The 19887-nt window shown below is 55.7% G+C and overlaps 2 protein-coding genes across 3 annotated transcripts; one reads left to right on the top strand and one right to left on the bottom strand.

Moving 5' to 3' along the window:
• Nucleotides 1–137: 137 nt before the first annotated feature.
• Nucleotides 138–10246, bottom strand: GAPDHS (glyceraldehyde-3-phosphate dehydrogenase, spermatogenic). 2 transcript variants are annotated; one of them, XM_004483291.3, is made up of 11 exons: nt 10119–10244; nt 7371–7536; nt 6562–6658; nt 6285–6391; nt 3144–3234; nt 2943–3061; nt 2443–2524; nt 2018–2169; nt 1674–1836; nt 451–548; nt 138–360 (listed from the first exon to the last, which is right to left on the bottom strand). In XM_004483291.3, exons 1-11 carry the CDS (start codon nt 10183–10185, stop codon nt 288–290), a joined length of 1215 nt encoding a protein of 404 aa, XP_004483348.1. In that variant the 5' UTR covers nt 10186–10244; the 3' UTR covers nt 138–287. The 2 variants fall into 2 exon arrangements, with proteins under 2 accessions (XP_004483348.1, XP_058135231.1); XM_058279248.2 differs by lacking the exon at nt 138–360 and having other exon boundaries at nt 457–763; nt 10119–10246.
• Nucleotides 10247–14283: 4037 nt separating this feature from the next.
• Nucleotides 14284–19448, top strand: SBSN (suprabasin). Its single transcript, XM_058279247.1, has 8 exons — nt 14284–14691; nt 14851–15272; nt 15705–16008; nt 16333–16452; nt 16507–16902; nt 18225–18290; nt 18397–18441; nt 19297–19448. Exons 1-8 carry the CDS (start codon nt 14284–14286, stop codon nt 19318–19320), a joined length of 1785 nt encoding a protein of 594 aa, XP_058135230.1. The 3' UTR covers nt 19321–19448.
• The last annotated feature ends 439 nt before the right edge of the window (nt 19449–19887 follow it).

The following is a 19887-nucleotide window of genomic DNA, read 5'->3' as shown; positions in this document are numbered from 1 at the left end:
CCCCGAAGAGGAACAGGGCTCGGAGCCGAGGCGGGCGACCCCTTGCCCAAGGGCGCAGGTCGTTTGAGCAAGTTGGGGCCGGGCCTTGAACCCGGATCTGGTCCCGACGTGACCGGCGCAGAGACAGGGGGCGCAGCTATGAGCAAGTTTTTATTTCATCGGCTGGCACAGCGGATCCCGGCCCTCACCAACGGCACCTCTTTCTTCACCCGGACGCCGAGTGCACAACGGGAGATACAGGTCCTGGCCCTTGGGGCACAGGGACGCAAGGGAGGGCCTTTCCGCAATCACTTGTCTTGGCTGAACATGTAACACATGAGGTCGACCACCCGGTGACTGTAGCCATATTCGTTGTCGTACCTGGGGAGGGGAAAGCGTGAGCTCAGGAGGGCGAGGGCTCTCCCGAATCCCCTGTCCACCACCCCAATTCTCTGACCCCTTCCCCCTCACCAGGAAATGAGTTTCACGAAGTTGTTGTTGAGCGCAATTCCAGCTTTGGCATCGAAGATGCATGAGTGGGAGTCGCCGAGGAAGTCAGTGGAGACCACCTGAGTGTCAGAGTTTCAAAGCTAAGTGCAGGTAGCAGAAGAAGGACTGCCAGGAGCCCAGGTGCCACCTTCTTAGGCCTGGTTCCTGTTCTTGGTTCTGCTGTGTATGGGCTGTGACCTTGAGCAAGTGTCTTTCCTTTTCTGAGCCTTGTTCCTCATGTGGGGTGGCGTGAAGGTGCCTTTAGGTGAGAACTGGAAAGTTCCCAGGACTGGACCTACCAAGGCAGATGGGAGCTCTGCCTGCGGGGGACTGGCCGAAGGACCCAGACCCCAAACACCCTCATGCTGTACCAATAAATGCCACTTTCTGGGCTAGTGCACGCTCTTTACACTGGCCAGCATGGGGGCCCTGTCCGAGGGGTTGTGATGAGCCTCAGCCTGACTGACTCAGGATCTGGCTGATTGGGTCCTCAGCATAATGTCTGAGGTGCAAGGGTTGCAGCAAACCCGAATAGTTTAGCTCCGATGTGGCAGGAGTCCATAGGAGGGTTCTCAGCAGGTGGGGAGATGTGACCTGATTCCATTAAAACAAAAGGTCCTGGCAGCAACTGAAGCAGGAAGACAGCACCAGGGTGGGCATGCAGAGAAGTCCGTGCTGGGAGCAAAGAGACCATGACATCCACTCCTCACAGGCAGGGCACTTGGCCAGGGCTTGGCTCTAAGCAAGTGCTGAAACAATGGGAGCTGGCTATGAAGGTAAAGCGATAGCCCCTAAATTCCTGCTTTTGTGTAGTATACATGTGAGTGGGACCAACAGTGAAATTTCAGGTGAGGTGAAAATTTCAGGTGAGGAAGGGGACCACAAAAAGAATCATCTTTTTGAGGGGAACCCTGCTGAGGAGGTGGCGTGAAGGTCAGACTTCAGGAAATGAGGGCAGACAACTCTGGAGTGGGGGGGAAAGGTAGGGGTGTGTGTGTGTGTGTGTGTGTGTGTGTGTGTGTGTGTGTGTGTGTGCGCGCTTTCCAGGCCAAAAGAGTGCAAGTGCAGAGCCCTGAGGTGGGGAGCTCAGTCTTCACCAGCTCTGCTGCTCTGATCTCAACACCCTCCAAGCAGCTTCCTGCCACGTGGAAGTCATGTCCCCTCCCACAGAGGGCTCCTCCCAGGGTCCCCTTTCCTCAGCCTACCTCATCCTCGGTATAGGCAAGGATGCCAGCCATGGGTCCTTTGGCTGCTGCTTTTATGGCCCCCTTGATGGTTGTGTATGAGGTAGGCTGGGCTAGACGGCAGGTCAGGTCCACAACAGACACATCTGGGGTTGGCACCCGGAAAGCCATTCCTGTTAGCTTCCTGGAGAGTCTCACATCAGGGGGTGGGAATCAGAACTTAAGGATTCTCTCTGTTCCCCCTCATCCTGGGGCTTGGCCAGGCCTCTGCTTGCCCCTCAACAAACACCTCAAGGCCTGGGGGCCTCTTCAGTCCTCCTGGGGTGTGCCCTACCACCCAGGTCTGCAGTTTCCTGCCCTCATACCCTTTGAGCTCTGGGATGACTTTCCCCACAGCCTTGGCAGCCCCTGTAGAGGCTGGGATGATGTTCTGGTGGGCCCCCCGTCCATCTCGCCAGGCCTTCTTCGATGGCCCATCCACTGTCTTCTGGGTGGCCGTGTAGGAATGGACTGTAGTCTTGTGAAGGAAGGAGAGGGCTGAGTGAAGCATTCCTGCACCTGAGCTCCATGCCTCTTTCTCCCAGCCCAGACCACAGGATGGGTGTGTGCATGCCAGCATTCAGCCTTGCCTGAGAGCTGCCCAGTGTTTTAAGAGAATACCCCGCTGGAGGGCCTCTCCTCCCCAAACTGGCCTCTCCCTGTTAAAGCCACACACTAAGCACGTCCTGGGGAAGAAGTGATTGGGTTTCCCTGCCATCCCTCCTGTCCCAGTCCCAGGTCCGTGACTCACCATCAGCCCTTCCTCGATCCCAAACTGCTCGTGGATGACTTTGGCCAAGGGCGCCAGACAGTTGGTGGTGCAGGAGGCATTGCTGAAATGGTGTAGGCGTGCAAGGGCATGGTGAAGCGAGCTGCAGAGCCCTCCACCTGTACCCCTCTCTTTGGGGCTGTGCACACAGGTCTGGCTTGTGGAAGGAAGGATGGGGACGAGTGGGAGCACTGGGGGCACAGACTGAAGGAGGCACCAGAGGGGTAGCTGGGGCAGCTCCCTAAGCATGTTCTCCAGAGGTTGTGCATTTCCGTGGGTAGTTTTAGGGTGACATTAAGATGGTGGTGGTTATGATTTGGAGAAGGAGAAGCAGACGGATGTGAAGGCGGCACGAGCACCGCAGGTTGAGTTGCGGGGGTGGCAGGGTGAGCCTCTCTGCTCCCTCCCACCACAGGCTGTGTCCACTCGGCACCACCCATCTCAGAATGCTGCTGCTCCGGGCCCACCCTCTCCCACTCTACCTGACAACGTTCATGGAGCTAGGGTTATACTCCTTTTCATTCACGCCCATGACAAAGGTGGGTGCATCTGGTGAGGGTGCACAGATGATCACACGGTGGGCCCCTGCTGTGATGTGTTCCTAGGAGGGAGCTTGGGCGTCACAGGGTGCTCCGAGCACCATAGCACCCCTGCCCCAGCCAGCCCTGGCCTCTGCCACTCACCGAAGCCGCCTCTAAGGAGAGGTATACGCCTGTGCACTCCACCACGTAAGGATTCCCGAGGGACCTCCAGGGGATGTCTTTGGGTTCCTTGCTGTGGGGGGTGGAATGGGGGGCACAGCATGAGCTAACCCCCTCCCCTGCATGGACCCTGACTCCACAGTTCTCAGCCTTGACAGTCCGAAGGGCTGACCAGGAACCTTCCTGCCTGGCCCCCGACCCATTGGTCCCCTATCTCCTGGTCCCAGGTGTGCCCTGCTGGCCTTGCCTCTGACCATTGCCCACCCCACCACCCCTCCCGGGCCATCTTTCTTTTCTGCACTGCATTGCCCTTGCCATGCCCAGGTACAGCCTGCCTCACCACCCCAAGCCTCAGCTTCCTTAGGCTTAGTAGATCATCCCTGACTCCTCACAGCCAGGCCAGACCTTTCCTGCATGTGCTGCTAGAACGTGAACTCCAGAAGGGCCAGCACTGCCCCGTGGCTTCCCCTTCCTGGTCCCCGGTCTCGCCAGCGGCACCATGAGTCCCGCCAGCGCCCCTCATCTCTAACCACTCAGTCCCTGCAACAGGGAGCCTGCTCTGGCTTCTGCAGGCTGAAAAGTCCCTTCAGCCAGAGGTCTACTCCCATAGAGTGGCTCCCTGGGGAGGGGGCAGTCAGCCCTGCTTAGGGCCAGTGGTGGCTGAGGGTTAAGTGTTGATGTTAGAAAGAAAGGAGGTTCCCCATTTCCTGTTTTTGTATTGACATTTTTGATATTTTGTCAATGATCTGTATTTGAAACATGTTAACATCCAGTATCATCACTGTTTTCTATTTAGCTTCAACAGACAAGCAATAAATGCATTAACTGTGCAGTGGCCTTTGCCTTGCAGGGTTTGTCACAACTGCAGTATTTGCTGGCGTCTGTCTCATCTCCTAGGATGCCCCTCTGTGGCAGCAGGGCTAGGTCTCTTTCCTTTGCTATTGAGCCTGCTTCCCCCATGGGGGTTCAGTCAGTGTTTGTGGGTTGTTTTTTTTTTTTAATTACTAGCTATTCCACAGATGTTTACTGACCATGTGCCATATGCCAGTGCCCTAAGTGCTTTCTTTACTTGTGTTAAACTCACTGAACCCTAAACACCTGAGGAGGAAGTACTGTTATTAGTCCCTCTTTTCAGAGGAAGCAGAGGCAGGGAGGAGGCAAAGAGGCAAGAGGCAAGAGGCAGAGGTGTCTGGGAGCACAGGCAGGCTGGCCCTAAGGTCTGCACTCTTAGCTCTGCTGCCAGAATGACTGAATGATGAAGAAGTGAGCGAGGCTCTCTTCTTCCTGGACCACCCTGCATGGTTATTCCTTCTCTCTGGCCATTGCTTTGCCAGTCCACACTTTACATCATCTGGCCCAATGAGCTCTTCTCTGATGCTCCCCATTTCCTACTTACCAAGTTAGTGGATACTTTTCCAGCAAATTCCTCTGCAGGAATTGCTGAGTTGACAGGGGAGAGTGTACCCCAGGAAACCCCACAGGTGGCCTTCTCCTCCTGCCCATAGGGCTGTTTCCAGGATTCCATTAATTCATTCAGAAAAAAAAACCCAAAAACCAAAACTGAATATCTACCAAGGGCCAGGCAGGTTTTGGCCCCAGGTGCCAAAAGAGCAATGGTGACTGCCAACCAGTGGAGGCCTCCCTGCAAGGAAGGGGGAAGTGCCCTTCCAAGTGTCCAGCACACACCTGTAAGTCCAGTCATTCACCAGCTACCTGCTGCACTGGGCATGAGCATCATTGCCCTATACATGGGGAAATTCTACCAATGCCCAAGGGTCACCCTTGCCAAGGAAGGGGTGGAGCTAGGTAAAGTGTACATAGAACAGCATCGCTTTTGCTGGGTGCCTCTAGGGCACCAACAGTGCAGTGATGGAGGGGAGGAGTGGGCTGCCATGACCTGAGAAGGTGACACCTGAGTGGGGGGCACCATTCAAGAGGTAGGACTGGTAGGGCCAGGGAAGAGGTGGGAAAGAGCACGGTACGCCTGAGTGGTGACTGCTCTGCTGGAGTTGCTGATGTCACAATTTCAAACTCGGGTCTAGCAGCTTCTACCCTTCTCACTGACACCTTGGCCCTGCCTCCTGGCCCCTGCTCCCTACACCCACCCCCGACCACCTTACCATAGGACCCCTGTCCTCTCTACCAGAGCTGCTCAGAGTGGACGAGCTCAGAGAAGAGCACTTGGAAAGTAGCAGATTTTGCCTGGGGCTGGGGAGGGGTTAAATCCAGGTGGGATGTGGAAGTTTTTTGGTCTTTTTTTTTTGATACCTTGAAAATGTTTGTAAACGTCTATATTTGAAGCATGTTAAAACTTGTATTACTGCTTTTTGACTTATGAATTCTGAACATAATCTCTAACAGAAGGATGAATGTTAAAATCAGTATGAACTCCCTGAAATGGGTACTAAGAAGCCAGCATTTCCTGCACGTGATAGGTGCTGGCTTAGGGTCCTAAGAGACTGGTGGCCAGTGTGGCTAAAGTGACATGAAAAAGTTGTGGGGTGGGAAGCATAGTACTTGGGGACTCCGTCAGGAGCTGGGGTTTTATTCACAGGGTGATGGGGATAACCTGGTGCAACTGATGTCTTAAAAAAGATGCCTGTGGCTACTATGCAGAAACAGCTTGGAAGGAGGTGGCTAGACAAGATGCCATTTCCTAGGAAGGAGTGGGTTTGGAGGGTGATGGGGAGTTGAGTTTAAGGCTTGTTGAGTTGATGTCCCTGTGAGAAAATGTGCAAATGCATGTTAAATAAAAAGTATTCCTGACTATTTCAATGATGTTCTTTCATCATTTGTAGCAAATGTTCCACAATGATGCAAGGTGTTGGTGGTGGGGTGATGTATGGGAATCCTGTATGTTATGCATGATTGTTTCGTAAACGCACAGCTTATCTCTTTAAATGAAAGTACACCTGAGCACAGTGGGCCATCTTTCTAGATTGGTGCTTCTTAATTATTTTAGGGGTCAGGGACTCCTCTAAAGCCCCTGTCCAGACCACTTCCCAGAGGTCTGCACATACAACATTTGGGGGGTTATCCATCCCATTTGAGAGGCAGGAATTCCATTTTCATCCTCTCCACATCCCTGCCTTAATGTGTCACAGGCATGCCTGGTGTCCTTACCACTGGAAGACCTTGATCTCTCGGTTATCCACAAACAGCTGTCCGTTCTTGCATTCCACACTCCCCTGGTATCTGCCATGGGTGGAGTCATACTTAAACATGTACACCTGCAGGAGACAGAAGGGCTCCTGGTCTCAGGGGAAGTGGGGCGGGGGGAGGGGGAGCAAATCCCCACCGTGGTAGAGGTGGGGCCTGCTCCATGCTACAGCTGGAGGCTTCATGGAGCACCCCGCTCCCACTCCCCACCCTGATCCCGCCCCTCCTGCCTGCCGCTCACCATGTACTCTGCGTCAATGAACGGATCATTCACTGCCACCACCTTCAAGCCCTTCTTCATGCAGATGCGCATCACCAGGCGCCCAATACGTCCAAATCTGCCCAGGGGCAAAGGTCGTGGGGCTGTGCTCAGGGTCATCATCCAGCAGGCAGGGGAGGGGCCAGGGGAAGGAGGCCCCCACAAGGGACAGACCTCCCCGGACTCATCACTGCTCTCTGCTTCCTCTCCCCATCCATCCCCTACCTGCTATTTTCACCCTTGCAGCTGGATGGCTCTTTAAAACTGCAAGTCAGATGATACCTTTCCACTACTCCCCATTACTAAAACAAGATCCAGACTCCTTACCCTGGCCTGCCGGGCCCCTGCTGGGCGCCCCCTCCTCTCCTCCCCCTTGCTTGCTCCACACGGACCTGCGACCTCCGGGCTGTCCTGGAATATGCTGAGCTTGCTCCCTTCCCCCAGAGCTGTTGCTTGTCCCTCTGCCTGACAGACTCTTCCCCTGCAAGCTGCACAGCTGGCTGCCCTTCATCACTCAGATTTCACTCCAATGTCACCTTTTCCCAGAGGTCTCCCTGAAACCTGCCCTCTCCGGTATTATTCAACTATCCATACTGTTTGTGACGTGCGTCACGGAATTATTTTGTTTTTTTCTTTTATTATTGTTGTCTTCCCCACCAGAATATGAGCTCTCTGAGGGTGGGGTTCTGTCTGCCTTAATACCTGCTGGGTCTCTAGGCAGAATGAAAGCACTGACAGTGGGAGACAGACGGCTGGGCCCTGAGGCTTCAGAAGCCGTGGCCTTGACTTACCCATTGATGCCCACAGTCAACTCCCGAACCTTCTTGGGTGGTGGAGGTGGGGCTGGCGCACTCTCAGTGACTGGCTGTGGTTCCGGTTGTGGTGGGCGCTGGGGCTCCGGCTCAGGCGGGGGCTCACACTCAACCCTGGGCTCCGGAGGAGGTGGTGCTCTGGCCACTACGGGGAGGAAGCAGTGCCGGGGTGGGGGTGGGGTGTGTGGGGGGAGACAAATGAGCTGTCCCACTGCAGTGGATGAGAGTGAACCATCTTTGCCATCCAGTGCCTCCTGCTGGTTCCTGGCCCCAGGTGGCCGAAGCCCTACCCCAGCATTTCCCACACTTGCCAGGTACACAGAATGAGTGGGTGGGCAAGGGCCCAGATAGTGGTGCTTGTTTCAAAGTAGGAATGCTAGGGCCCAGGCTGGGGAGATCTAATTCAGTGGGTATGACTTTTAACAACTGCTTCTCTGAGCCTCGGCTTCCTCCTTGGTAAAATGGAGATAGCCCTTATTTCTGAGAGCCGTTGTGAGGCTTAAATGAGGTAATCCACGTGGTGCTTGTGATAGGGCCTAGGAGATATTTTACACATGTTAGCATTTTAGCTATCATTCCCCACTTTTTCTCATAATTGCTGATCTTGCCCCGTGGTCCCCAACTGTTCTGATGATAATCACCTGGGGAGGCCTCTTCCTGGGAAGGAGGTCTGCTCTGAGGCCCAGGAATCCTGCTTTACTCAGCACTCTGGGTGATCTTATTCTCAGGGGAATTCAGGAAAACGGGGCATATCATACCATGTGAAACGGCTGGAAACCCATATCAGCCTCTCTGAACACACTCCCACGCCCATTCAGTGCCTGTGCTGGGACATGTGCGTCTGCCTGAATACAGAGCAGGGCTGGGGGCCAGGAGGGCAGAGGTGGGGCCGGCAGCCCCCTGCAGAGCTGAGGGCCAGGGGCCTGGGTGGCATAGGAGTCTGGCCTGGATGCCAGCCCTGGCTCAGTCACCTGCCAGCTGTGTGGCCTTGGGTATCTTAAGGAACTTCCTGGCCTGTTTCTGGGGGTCACTTCTGTCCCTCTGCCTGGGCACTGCTGTGAAGACTGAGATCTCAAGACCTGCAGGCAGGAGTTGTTTCTATTCCAGGAGAGGAATAAATTAAATACTAAGAGGGCTGGGAGAGAAGGGGTTGGAGAAAGGCTGGAGGATGAAGCTGGGGTTGCTTTTGGCATCGGAATCAAAGGCCCCAGGGAAGTGGTGAGACAAGAGGGAGGTGGCCGAATCGGGGGTCTTGGCCAGCTGGCCTGTGTGACCCCCTGGCTGCTCCCTGCTGCCACAGACCTCATAGCCCCAGGCTGAGCTGTGGGTGTTTCCAGTAGCCCTGCATGTTCCTAACAGTGTCCGTGTATACTGGTGCCAGTGACCTGTGGCTATGGGTGACCCCGAGGATGTTTGCATCCCTGGGGGTTCTGCTCCTGCCATCCTCCAAGGGGAGATCTCTCTCCCTGGTGAAGGTGGGGCTGTGAGCGGGAACTTGGCACCTTTCAGAAAACCCGGCTGGTCCTCTTTCCCCCCTTGCCCAGCCCTCTCCTCCCTCCTCTTCCAGGGTGGAGTACAAGGGTTGGCTGCTGAGCCAGAAGGGAAGAGCAGGGAGGAGCTGCGGTGATGGAGCGTCACCTGGGAGGTGACACAAGGGTACAGGCATGCTGCCTGGCAATTACGGTGATGCTCCAGTTACTGCTACTCCCAAGGCCCAGGTGCTGTGCTGAGCCCTCCAGATGCACCCTCTCACCGAATCCTGGGAGGCACATCCTATAAATCCATTTTTCAGGGTGGGGGCACTGAGGGCAGAGGTCACAGAGGTCACAGAGCAGGTGATGAGCAGGGAAAGCGTCAAGCCCAGTGGCTGTTAAAGGGGCTGTTGGGTCTTCTCAGCCCCACCCCGGCCACCCTCACCCCTGCAATGCTGTGGTGAGCAGGCAGCCAGGGCAGGTCTGCCCAGAGACTTGGGCCTTCTGGCTAAATGCCCAGTGGCTGGGAACAGGGACCCGGGTCTGGGGGCCCCAAGCCAAGGTCAGTCTCTGCCATTGGCTTCCTAAGGGACCTGCGGAAGTAGTTTGCTCCCTCTTACCTCTGTTGGCCACCCTCTAAAATGGGACAGTAAACACACTGGCCTCACCAGCAGGGTGAGAAACGTGAATGAGCCCACGCCCGCACTGATGAGCAGGTGGCAAGTGCCCTTGCTTTGGGCAATACCGGGGAGGACAAAACCCACCAGCACCCAAAGCGGCTGGGTACCCGCTGCTCGCTGCCAGCACTGGGACATTCCATGTGGACACCCAGCCTACCTAGGTCACCGGTCCTCACAAACGCCCTTCGCTTACCTGCGCCAACCTGGCCACCTGCTCAGCTTCCATTCCGCCTTTCCACAGGCGCAGGAGCTGCCCAAGGCCCACCCAGCCCGAGAGGCAGCGGGTCTCCGCCCCCCTGCCCTTTGCCACAGAAACCACTTTGCAGCCCACTGGGGTGAGGGGGGCGGGGCTGGAGGGAAGGAGAGAGGCGGCTCCAGGACTCAAGACCCGCGGCTGGCACGTGCGGGACCCGCCCCTGCGCCCCCTGCCTCTCCGCGACGTTACACTCAGCGCGCGTTCTGGGAGGAGGGACTCGGGATGGGGAATACGCCCAGTGCCGGGACGCGGAGGGGGCGCGGAGCGTCTCGACCGCCCTCTCTCCCCTTCCTCCGGGTCGCCCCGCCGCCTCTCTCACCCGGACATGGCTGTCGCAGCAGCTGGACAACAGTGACGTTGGTGAGGACGATGTCGCGTTTCGACATGGCCTCCTAAGGTCTCATGGCCTAGCCGACCCGGGACCTACGGTGATGTTACTGAGATGCCCAGGACTCGAGGTGAGCCCGGAGCGTCTTGCCGTGACGTCACAGTGCCCGGTGACGTCACAGAATGGTAGGCGCGCTGGCCGGAGCCTCTGGGCCTTGCGTTCCCTTCGGGGTGTGTGACTTCTGCGCCCAGTGCACCACCTTTCCAAGGCCGCCCACTGGCGCCTGGAATGGAATCCCAACTCCATATCCTGGTCCTCAGAGTCCCCCTGGGGGACTGGCTGCGTGCTCTTCCTTGAACTTTTACCTCCAGCTGTTTCCCAGCCTGGAAAGCCCTTCCCAGATCTTCCCTTGGCTGCCTATGGGTTTCCTTCAAGTGTCAGCCACCCTTTAAGAGAGACCCTCCTGGATTCCCTGTCTGAAATCCCTTTTCGAGTCACTGCTGTTCCCCACCCGCCTACTTCCTCTGCCTCTCCCCAAATCTCTACCCATTTTCCAGAAATCTCTACCCGTCTTCCAGGTTCCCATTGGAACCCTGCCTGTGTGCCAATGTGCAAAACCACTCTCAGGTTATACTCTACATTTTTAAATTTTCAATGAAAAATCCACTTGTTTATTCATTTTTTAACTTGCCGGTGGTCTCCACTCACAAGACTGTAAACTGAGGGCAGGGTTCTTACCTGCCTTGTCATGCTTGTATCCCATTGATTGGTTGGCCCCAACCAAGAGCTGGCTCAATGTCACCTCTTCAGAGGGGTTTCCCCTGATCCCCAATCTTAAGCAAGCCCTGGGTTATGCCTTCCCACAGCTCCCAGTACTTTTCCTTGTAGCTGTTCATGTAGCTCGGCCACGATCTATTAATCATTATTGGTTTACTTGTTCACTGTCTCCCCAGTGGGCTGTAAGCTCCCCCCCCCCCCCAAGCCTGGGCCTGGGTCTGCTTTGCTTATCACTGTGCCTCTAGCACCTAGAACAATGCCTGGCACAAGCAGGCTTTCCATAAACTTTTGGAAAAGAACAAATGGACAGTGGCTTCCCTGCCCCCAGCACTGGGGTTGGGGGCTTGCCTTGCACATCTGTGACTCACAGGCAGGCAGCTTCGCCTGCAGGGCTGGTTGACACGCAGCTGTGACCCGTTGTAGGGGGCGTAGGGGTTTGGGTCAGGAAGGCATCATCGTCCTGGGGCGAGGGGTGGAAGCAAGAAAGGGCAGAATGACATAAGCTCTCCCTTCACCTCCACAGGAACTCAGGTGGCCAAGCACCTGCCTGTCATAGGGCAGGGTAAGGGTGAGGTTCTCCTGCCCAGATGACCTGGGAGAGGTGGAACTGGAAAGAAATTGGGTGCACAGATGTGGAGATTTCAACAAACCAATACCAAAAACATGACTGACTTTTAAAATGTTTTTTAACATGTATGATCAAGGAAGGAAGGGGGGAAAAAAAAAAGAGCACCAAGAATACCATGATTGATAAAGGGACTGGATTTGTACAACTTTACAACAGATTTGAAAATCTAGATGAAATTTCAAAATTTTCTTAGACAATATAAGAGATCAAAACTGGTGCCAGAAGAAAGAGCAAACCAATAATGAGAGAAGAAACAGAAAGATTCAAGGTCTGTCCTCCAAAGGTTTCAGGTCCAGATGGTTTTATGGGCAAGAGCTACTAAATCATCAGGGAACAAATATTTGCCATTCTACACTAACTGTTGCAGATCATCACCAAAGCCAGGCCAGCCAGTGGCGGCTCCTCTGCAGAGGGGCTCCAGGCAGGCCCTTCTACTGATGGGCAAGAACATTCTGTACTTACATGGCCAATTCTTCAGAAAGTCCTTGCAGGGAGCAGGGAAGGCCATGATGGCCCATCTCCCGAAACCTCTCCTACTCTAGGAAACCAGCACCGCTGTCTTATCCAGACAGCTGGAGACGACATAAAGAAAGACAACTCCAAGCCAACCTCAGCTCTGAAGATAGATGTCAAGGTCCTGAATCAAACCAGAGCAGGTGGGAATGGAGAGACTAGAGGAGAGCGATTGAGGCTGACAGAAGATAGAAGCCTGGGCAGGGGGTAGGGTGGAAAAGAAGTGCTGGAGGATAGTTCCAAAGGAAAATCCCTGCCTCTCAGTCTTGGGGTGGGTTAAGATTTGGTCACTCACCACCTATCCTTCCCCACCCAGCCATCTCCTGGCATGGGAAACACCCTCCATTAGGCCCCGGACAAGGGCAGAAAAGCCACACCTGAGGTGGCCCAGGAATTTGGCTTTGCCCCTGGACTGTGACCCTGGAAGCCAGATTTGATGAAGCATGGCTTGCAGGGGTGGCACAATTAGTCACTGTCCCTAGGCAGAGTCTCAAAAAGGCGGGAGCCTTGGGTCTGGGAGGAGACAAGTGTCCAGGACCTGGGGTGGCACCATGGGTCTCCCAGGGTGAGTGGGCCTTTTTGTCCTGGTTTGAGCCAAGTGTGCCAGCACGTGCTAGGCTTGGGCACCCACACACATAGCTCTGCCACCCCCACTTGCCCACACCCTGCACATTCCTTCCTACCCAGCCTTCCCACCAGTAATCCCACCCCACCCCTGCTCTCAGTTTCTCCCTTTGGCACCAGAACCTAAATATCTTTCATTCCTGCACCCAGCTCTACCCACCCACAGGTTCTCAGCCTTCCTCCAGACTGGCTCCCAGGTAGAGAAGTTGCATGGCCACAGACCTACCCCCATTGGCCCCTCCTGCTAATGTACCTTCTTCACACTTGAGACCACTCTCAGCTCTTTCCCTCTCCAACTTGTGCCAAATGACAACACTGGGGTTTCAGGGTTGGGGCTTAAGAAGCCCCAGGGGGAGGAGGGCAGGAAGGATGAGCTCCTGGCCCCCAGCCCAGGCTCTGACTCCAACAGTCTCCTGCTGTCACCGGTCTTCGGCCTCTCCCCATGGCTGCCTCAACCGGCTTTTCAGGAGACACTGCGTCCTGTCCCAGCTCATGGCAATCAGCCCCCTGCCCTTGCCCAAGGGCTGGGAGGCAGGAAGCCTGGGTTCTGTGATGAGAATAATATCCGTGTTCCTAAATCTGCAACCCTCCCCCAGGAGCCTTTACTGTTCTGGGTACCAGGTTCCCTTCCCTCCAGCAACCCCGGGGGGACTCAGACTCAGACTTGGACCCTCTTCCTTTGGCTTCTAATCCATCCATTTTCTCCAGTCTATAATTATTTACTGAACCCCAGGCAATGTTCTAGAAGCCAGGGATATAGCAGTTACCAACACAGACAAGGACCCTTGTACTCTGGGAGCTTACCATCTGGTAGGTGAGACCATAAAAATAAAGGTAGTTTCAGATGGTGACAAGTGACATGAAAAAATAAACAAAAGGATAATCTTATAGAGTAAGTGTGTGTGTGTGTGGGGGTTGTGTTCAGGGAAGGCGTTTTTGAGAAGGTGACATCTGAGCTAAGAACAGAAGGAAGAGAAGCCAATCAGGTGGAACTCTGGGTTCTGCATTCCAGGCAGAGAGAATGATAAGAGCAAAGACCACGAGGCAGGGATGGGCTTGGTGTGCTAGAGGAATGGGGAGACCGTGTGGCTGGAGTACAGGAAGTGGGGCAGAGCAAGGTCTCAAGACTCCCCCAACTCCCCTGAGTTTCTCCCTACCCTAACTGTGCCTCCAATCCTTGTAGATGCTCACTGCTGGGGAGCTGAGTACTTAGCTCCCTTGAGAGGCGTGAAGGTGCTAAAGAACCAGGCCTGATCCCAGAAATGGAGGGTGCTTGAAGGAGGGGTTGGGAGAGAGGAGACATGGCCAGTGGGTGAGAAATGAAAAGAGGTGGTGGTTGGAAGAACAGACATCTAGGCTCTGGGGTGGAGAGCCCGAGTGGGGCAAGAAGCAAAGATGTCGGGGTTCTTCTCCATTCATGACTCATCCTTTCTTCCTCCTCCTCATTGCTCAACCCCAAATCTCCCTGGGAAATACCTCCTTGACTGGGGACCAAGTCAGTGCCTTACAGGTGTGACTGAGTCATGAGGGGTGGAGGAAAGGGAGGGAGGCTGAGATAAATAGCAGCCTTGTTTCGCTGGCTTCTCTCTGCATCTTCCCCATCTTCCCAGCAATATGCATCCTGCTACTTTGGCCAGCACCTGCTTCCTGCTACTGCTCTTGGGGGCCCTGCCTGGATGGGCAGCCAGCAATGACCCCCTTGAGACAGTCATCGAAGGCATCAACCGAGGGCTGACCAATGCAGAGAGAGAGGTGGGAAAAGCCCTGGAAGGCATCAATAATGGAATCACTCAAGCTGGAAGGGAAGTGGAGAGAGTTTTTAATGGACTTAGCAACACAGGGGCCCATGCCAGCAAGGAGCTGGACAAGGACATCCAGGGCTTCAACAGCGGCTTGGACAAGGTGGCCCATGGGACCAACAATGCCATTGGACAAGCAGGAAAGGAAGCAGAGAAGTTTGTCCATGGGGTCAACAACGCTGCTGGACAGGTTGGGAAGGAGGCAAACAAAGTGATCCAGGGGGTTCACCATGGGGTCAGCCAGGCAGGAAGTGAGGCGGGGAGGGTGGGCCAGGGGATCCACCATGGGGTCAACCAGGCAGGAAGAGAGGCAGGGAGGGTGGGCCCAGGGATCCATCATGCTTTCGGGCAGGCTGGGAACGAGGCAGGGAGGGTGGGCCAGGGGATCCACCATGGGGTCAACCAGGCAGGAAGAGAGGCAGGAAAGTTAGGCCAGGGGATCGACCATGCCTTCGGGCAGGCCGGGAACGAGGCAGGGAGGGTGGGCCAGGGGATCCACCATGGGGTCAACCAGGCAGGAAGAGAGGCAGGGAGGGTAGGCCAGGGGATCCACCATGCCTTTGGGCAGGCTGGAAATGAGGCAGGGAGGTTGGGTCAGGGAATCCACCATGGGGCCAACCAGGTGGGAAGCGAGGCAGGGAGGTTAGGCCAGGGGATCCACCATGGGGTCAACCAGGCAGGAAGTGAGGCAGGAAAGTTAGGCCAGGGGATCCACCATGGGGTCAACCAGGCAGGAAGAGAGGCAGGAAAGTTAGGCCAGGGGATCCACCATGGGGTCAACCAGGCAGGAAGAGAGGCAGGAAAGTTAGGCCAAGGGATCGACCATGGGGTCAACCAGGCAGGAAGAGAGGCAGGAACGTTAGGCCAGGGGATCCACCATGGGGTCAACCAGGCAGGAAGAGAGGCAGGAAAGTTAGGCCAGGGGATTGACCATGCCTTCGGGCAGGCTGGGAACGAGGCAGGGAGGGTGGGCCAGAGGATCCACCATGGGATCAATCAGGCAGGAAGTGAGACAGGAAAGGTAGGCCAGGGGATCGACCATGCCTTTGGGCAGGCTGGGAATGAGGCAGGGAGGTTGGGTCAGGGAATCCACCATGGGGCCAACCAGATGGGAAGCGAGGCAGGGAGGTTAGGCCAGGGGATCCACCATGGGGTCAACCAGGCAGGAAGTGAGGCAGGGAGGTTAGGCCAGGGGATCGACCATGCCTTCGGGCAGGCTGGGAACGAGGCAGGGAGGGTGGGCCAGGGAATCCACCATGGGGTCAACCAGGCAGGAAGAGAAGCAGGGAGGGTAGGTCAGGGGATTGACCATGCCTTTGGGCAGGCTGGGAATGAGGCAGGGAGGTTGGGTCAGGGAATCCACCATGGGGCCAACCAGGTGGGAAGCGAGGCAGGGAGGTTAGGCCAGGGGATCCACCATGGGGTCAACCAGGCAGGAAGTGAGGCAGGAAAGTTAGGCCAGGGGATCCACCATGCCTTCGGGCAGGCTGGGAAAGAGGCAGGGAGGGTGGGCCAGGGAATCCACCATGGGGTCAACCAGGTGGGAAATGAGGCAGGGAGGTTAGGCCAGGGGATCCACCATGGGGTCAACCAGGCAGGAAGTGAGGCAGGAAAGTTAGGCCAGGGGATCCACCATGGGGTCAGCCAGGCAGGAAGTGAGGCAGGAAAGTTAGGCCAGGGGATCGACCATGCCTTTGGGCAGGCTGGGAATGAGGCAGGGAGGTTGGGCCAGGGGATTGACCATGCCTTTGGGCAGGCTGGGAATGAGGCAGGGAGGTTGGGCCAGGGGATCCACTATGCCTCTGGGCAGGCTGGTAAGGAGGGAGACAAAGTGGTCCAAGGGGTCCATCATGGAGTTAGTCAGGCTGAGAAAGAGGTGGAGAGGTTTGGCCAGGATGTTCACTATGCAGCAGGGCAGGCTGGGAGGGAGGGAGACAAAGTGGTCCAAGGCGTCCATCATGGACTTAACCAGGCTGGGAAGGAGGTAGAACGGTTTGGCCAGGGGGTCCACCATGGGGTCAATGAGGCCTGGAAGGAGGCAGAGAAGTTAGGTCAGGGGGTTCACCAGGCTGCTGGGCAGGCTGGGAAGGAGGGAGACAAAGTGGTCCAAGGGGTCCATCATGGAATAAGCCAGGCTGGGAAGGAGGTGGAGAGGTTTGGCCAGGATGTTCACCATGCTGTTGAACAGGCTGGAAAGGAGGCAAACAAAGTGGTCCACGAGGTCCACAATGGGCTCACCCAGGTCGGGAAGGAAGCAGAGAAATTTGGCCAAGGTGTCCACCATGCTGCTGGCCAGGCTGGAAAGGAAGCAGAGAAACTTGGTCAAGGTGTCCACCATGCTGCTGGCCAGGCCGGGAAGGAGGCGGAGAGGTTGGAGCAGAATGTTCATCATGGGGCCAACCAAGCCAGCAAGGAGGCCAACAAGCTGCTGAATGTAGGTGAACTGATATGGGGACAGTGGGGGCAATGGGGATGCAGGAGGAGAGGTTAGACCCTTGGGAAAATTTGGGGAATCCATCTAGCCTTAATTTGGTAAAAGAAGAGAAGCTTGGCTGGCTCTATTGTCTCTCCTTGTTCCTTGCCCATCGCCCCCACAAAGGACTGGCAGTCAGCTGGCCAGATGGATTAAACCATCTTAGGTGTCAGTCCCTGTATCAGACAGTGTGGAAGGGGCCATGTCCTGTAGAGAAAGGGCAGGTATCTAGCTAGTTCAAGGAGGTCTGAAGTGGGAAACGTGGAGCCTCTCCAGGGGAGCAGGAAACAGTCACTGAGACCAAAGTCTATTGCAGCATCAACGTGAGTGTTGAGGAAATGCAGAACTGAAGAGTGAGTCTGAGGAACAGCATTTGGAGATAAACCCTAATCTGTTTAATCTTCACAACAACCCTCTGAGGTAGTCTGAGCTAGTGTGCTGACTCCCTGATTCTCAGATAAGGAAACTGAGTCTCAGAGAGGGTGCAGGGATCTGCCAAGGTCATGTGGCTAGAACCTAGCTTTGGCGCATGGTGGGTTGAGCTTCTCTCTCTTGCTCCACACTGCCAGATCGTGGAGGTTGCCTGGAGGCTCTGCTTTCCATTTATGTAGAGGGAAGGTTCAGGTATGGAGGTAGGGAGAGGTAAGTGGCACCATTCTCAATAGAGCAGGAGCCAAGGTGGGAGCTAGGGGAGCAGGTGAAGGCCGACTCCTGTGTGCCTCCATTCCCTTTCTCCCATCTCCACAAAATCTTGGGGAACAGCAACATGCTATACTATCTTGAGGTTTGACCCAGATCTCAGAGCCTAGAGCCAGATCTGCTTTCAGGCAAGGAGCCAGGTAGGGGTGGGAGTGGGGGAAAGAGACCACGGAGAAGGAGCGGGAGGCAGAGATGGACCCAGTGGAGGCCAGGAGAGGGCAGCTGTTATGGGATTGGGGACTGGCAACAGTGGCTGGGGGCTGGGGGGAGCTGGGGAGGCACTGCTGAGTACTTTCTAGCCAGGCTTCTCGGTGCCTGACAGCATTTCATTAACTAAAATTAAAGGAAGTCAGGAGATGTCAGAGGCAGACTTCCGTCCTGGCTTTCCCTAGCTGGCAAGAGTTCCCTCAGCAACACTGGCTCAGGTGTTCTTTCTGGATGTGTGTGTGTATGTGTGTGTGTGTGTGGGAGGGGGTAAGGCCCTCTCCACCCCTCTCAGCTCCAGTCACACTAGAGGGGAGAAGAGCCTTGGGAGACCTTCAGGGCTGAGGGCATTGTAACAAGGGCCTGGGCTTTCTTCACAGAGCAGTTATCAAGGCGGATCCGGTGGCCAGCACGGAGGGGCCGGAACCACCACACTGACATCTGGAGTAAGTCTCCCAGCGTGGATGTGGCCGGGGTGTGGTGGTCACTGGGACCCCTGGGATGGTGGCGGAATGGAGGCTGGTGACTAACGCTCTTTTCCTTGAATTCCAGGCCTCTGTCAACGAACCCTTCATCAACTTCCCAGCTCTGTGGAGGGTGAGTGCGCACATGGAGATCCTCTCCCCTCCACTTCCTGCTGCCTGCTCAGGGGCAACTTCACCGTGGGCAGGCTCGGCCTTTGCCGGCTCTCGTCTTCTCTTTCTCAAACTACTCTTTTCCCTTCACATTCTGCTTTTGTCTTTTGCGTGCTTTCCTGAAGCAGGTGCCAGCTGGGAGAAAAGATCTCCAGGTACCCATGTAAATCTGGGAGCCAACGAGGTAGGAGGGGGCTGCAGACCTCTCCCCCCATGTGCCTGCCATCTGTCCTTGTCATCTCTCCTCCAATTCTGAGTGTCTGGCTAGCTTCCCTTCCTTCCCCACGCCACTACCGGTACCTCTGCTGTTCTCCCCTGCTGCCTTGCACCCATGCACGGGGTGCTGGGAACCTGTGGCTCTGTCCTTTCCTGAGTTGAGAGGGTCCTTCCCCCAGCCTGGAGGCTGCTTTGGATTCTGGTCCTTGCTCTGGGCCCACGGTCAAGCCTCAGCTCTTCTTTTTGCATTTAGCACATCAGCTGCTGGAGATTAGGGCCGGGGTAAGTGGGTGTAGCAACCCCACAGAATGTCACCTGGACCCGAAAGGCTCACGTATGCCCGAACCCGGGCTATAGTGGTGGGCAAAGCAGACAAGGCTCCTTGGTTCCTCCAGAGGCCCCACACCTCTGCCTGGAGGGCCGGCTCCTCATTCCTCCTAGATCTGGGTGCTCCTCTCCCTTAGTGATTCCCCAGAACACCAGCAAATCCTGAGCCAGCGTGGCCCGATCTTCCTCTCAATTCTCTCAGAGGGGTCTGTGTGTCTTGGCCCCTGGTGACTGTACACCTTGCATTCACTCTCTCTCTCCCTCTCTCTCCCAGGGCATCACCAACATCATCCCCTAAGCTGAAGTGCTGGCTTTGTGGAGCAAACGGATGTTCCTTTTGTCCTATCAGCGGCAATGACCAGGGGGTGGGCGATCGTTTTCTGGATTCCCTTCAGAGGGCTAAATGTGAATAAATGTGACATGTACTCCCTTACCCTGGTCCACTGTGCTCCCTCAGGTGGGAGATACACACACACACACACATATATATATATATATACACACTTTGTTTGTTTGTTTGTTTTTTTGTGTGTGTGGGTCTCCTTACTTCCCTACTGAAGAGCTGGGTGCCTTAGGCACAGGGTGGGCCAGTCTCAGCTGGAGATTTCAGACTGACCCCATCTAGGAGGGCAGCCAGGGAGAGGACAGGGGTGAGCCGGGCCTCACTAGTGTGCAGGGTTGTGCTTGACACTGGAGTGCTGGGCAGGGGAGCCACCTGTGCCAGGGCTGGGCCCAGAAGCACCAGAGTGAGGACAGTGGGAGCCGAGATGGAGCCCAAGGAGCTGCCACCTCAAGGGACAGTCAGAATCACTTGTATTTATGGTGCAACGAAGGCCTGCCGGCTCTCTGCTGGGTGCGGTCTCCA

The sequence above is a fragment of the Dasypus novemcinctus genome, chromosome 18 (assembly GCF_030445035.2).
Source record: "Dasypus novemcinctus isolate mDasNov1 chromosome 18, mDasNov1.1.hap2, whole genome shotgun sequence".
Classification (NCBI taxonomy): Eukaryota; Metazoa; Chordata; class Mammalia; order Cingulata; family Dasypodidae; genus Dasypus; species Dasypus novemcinctus.
This window is presented reverse-complemented; position numbering and strand designations above follow the sequence as displayed.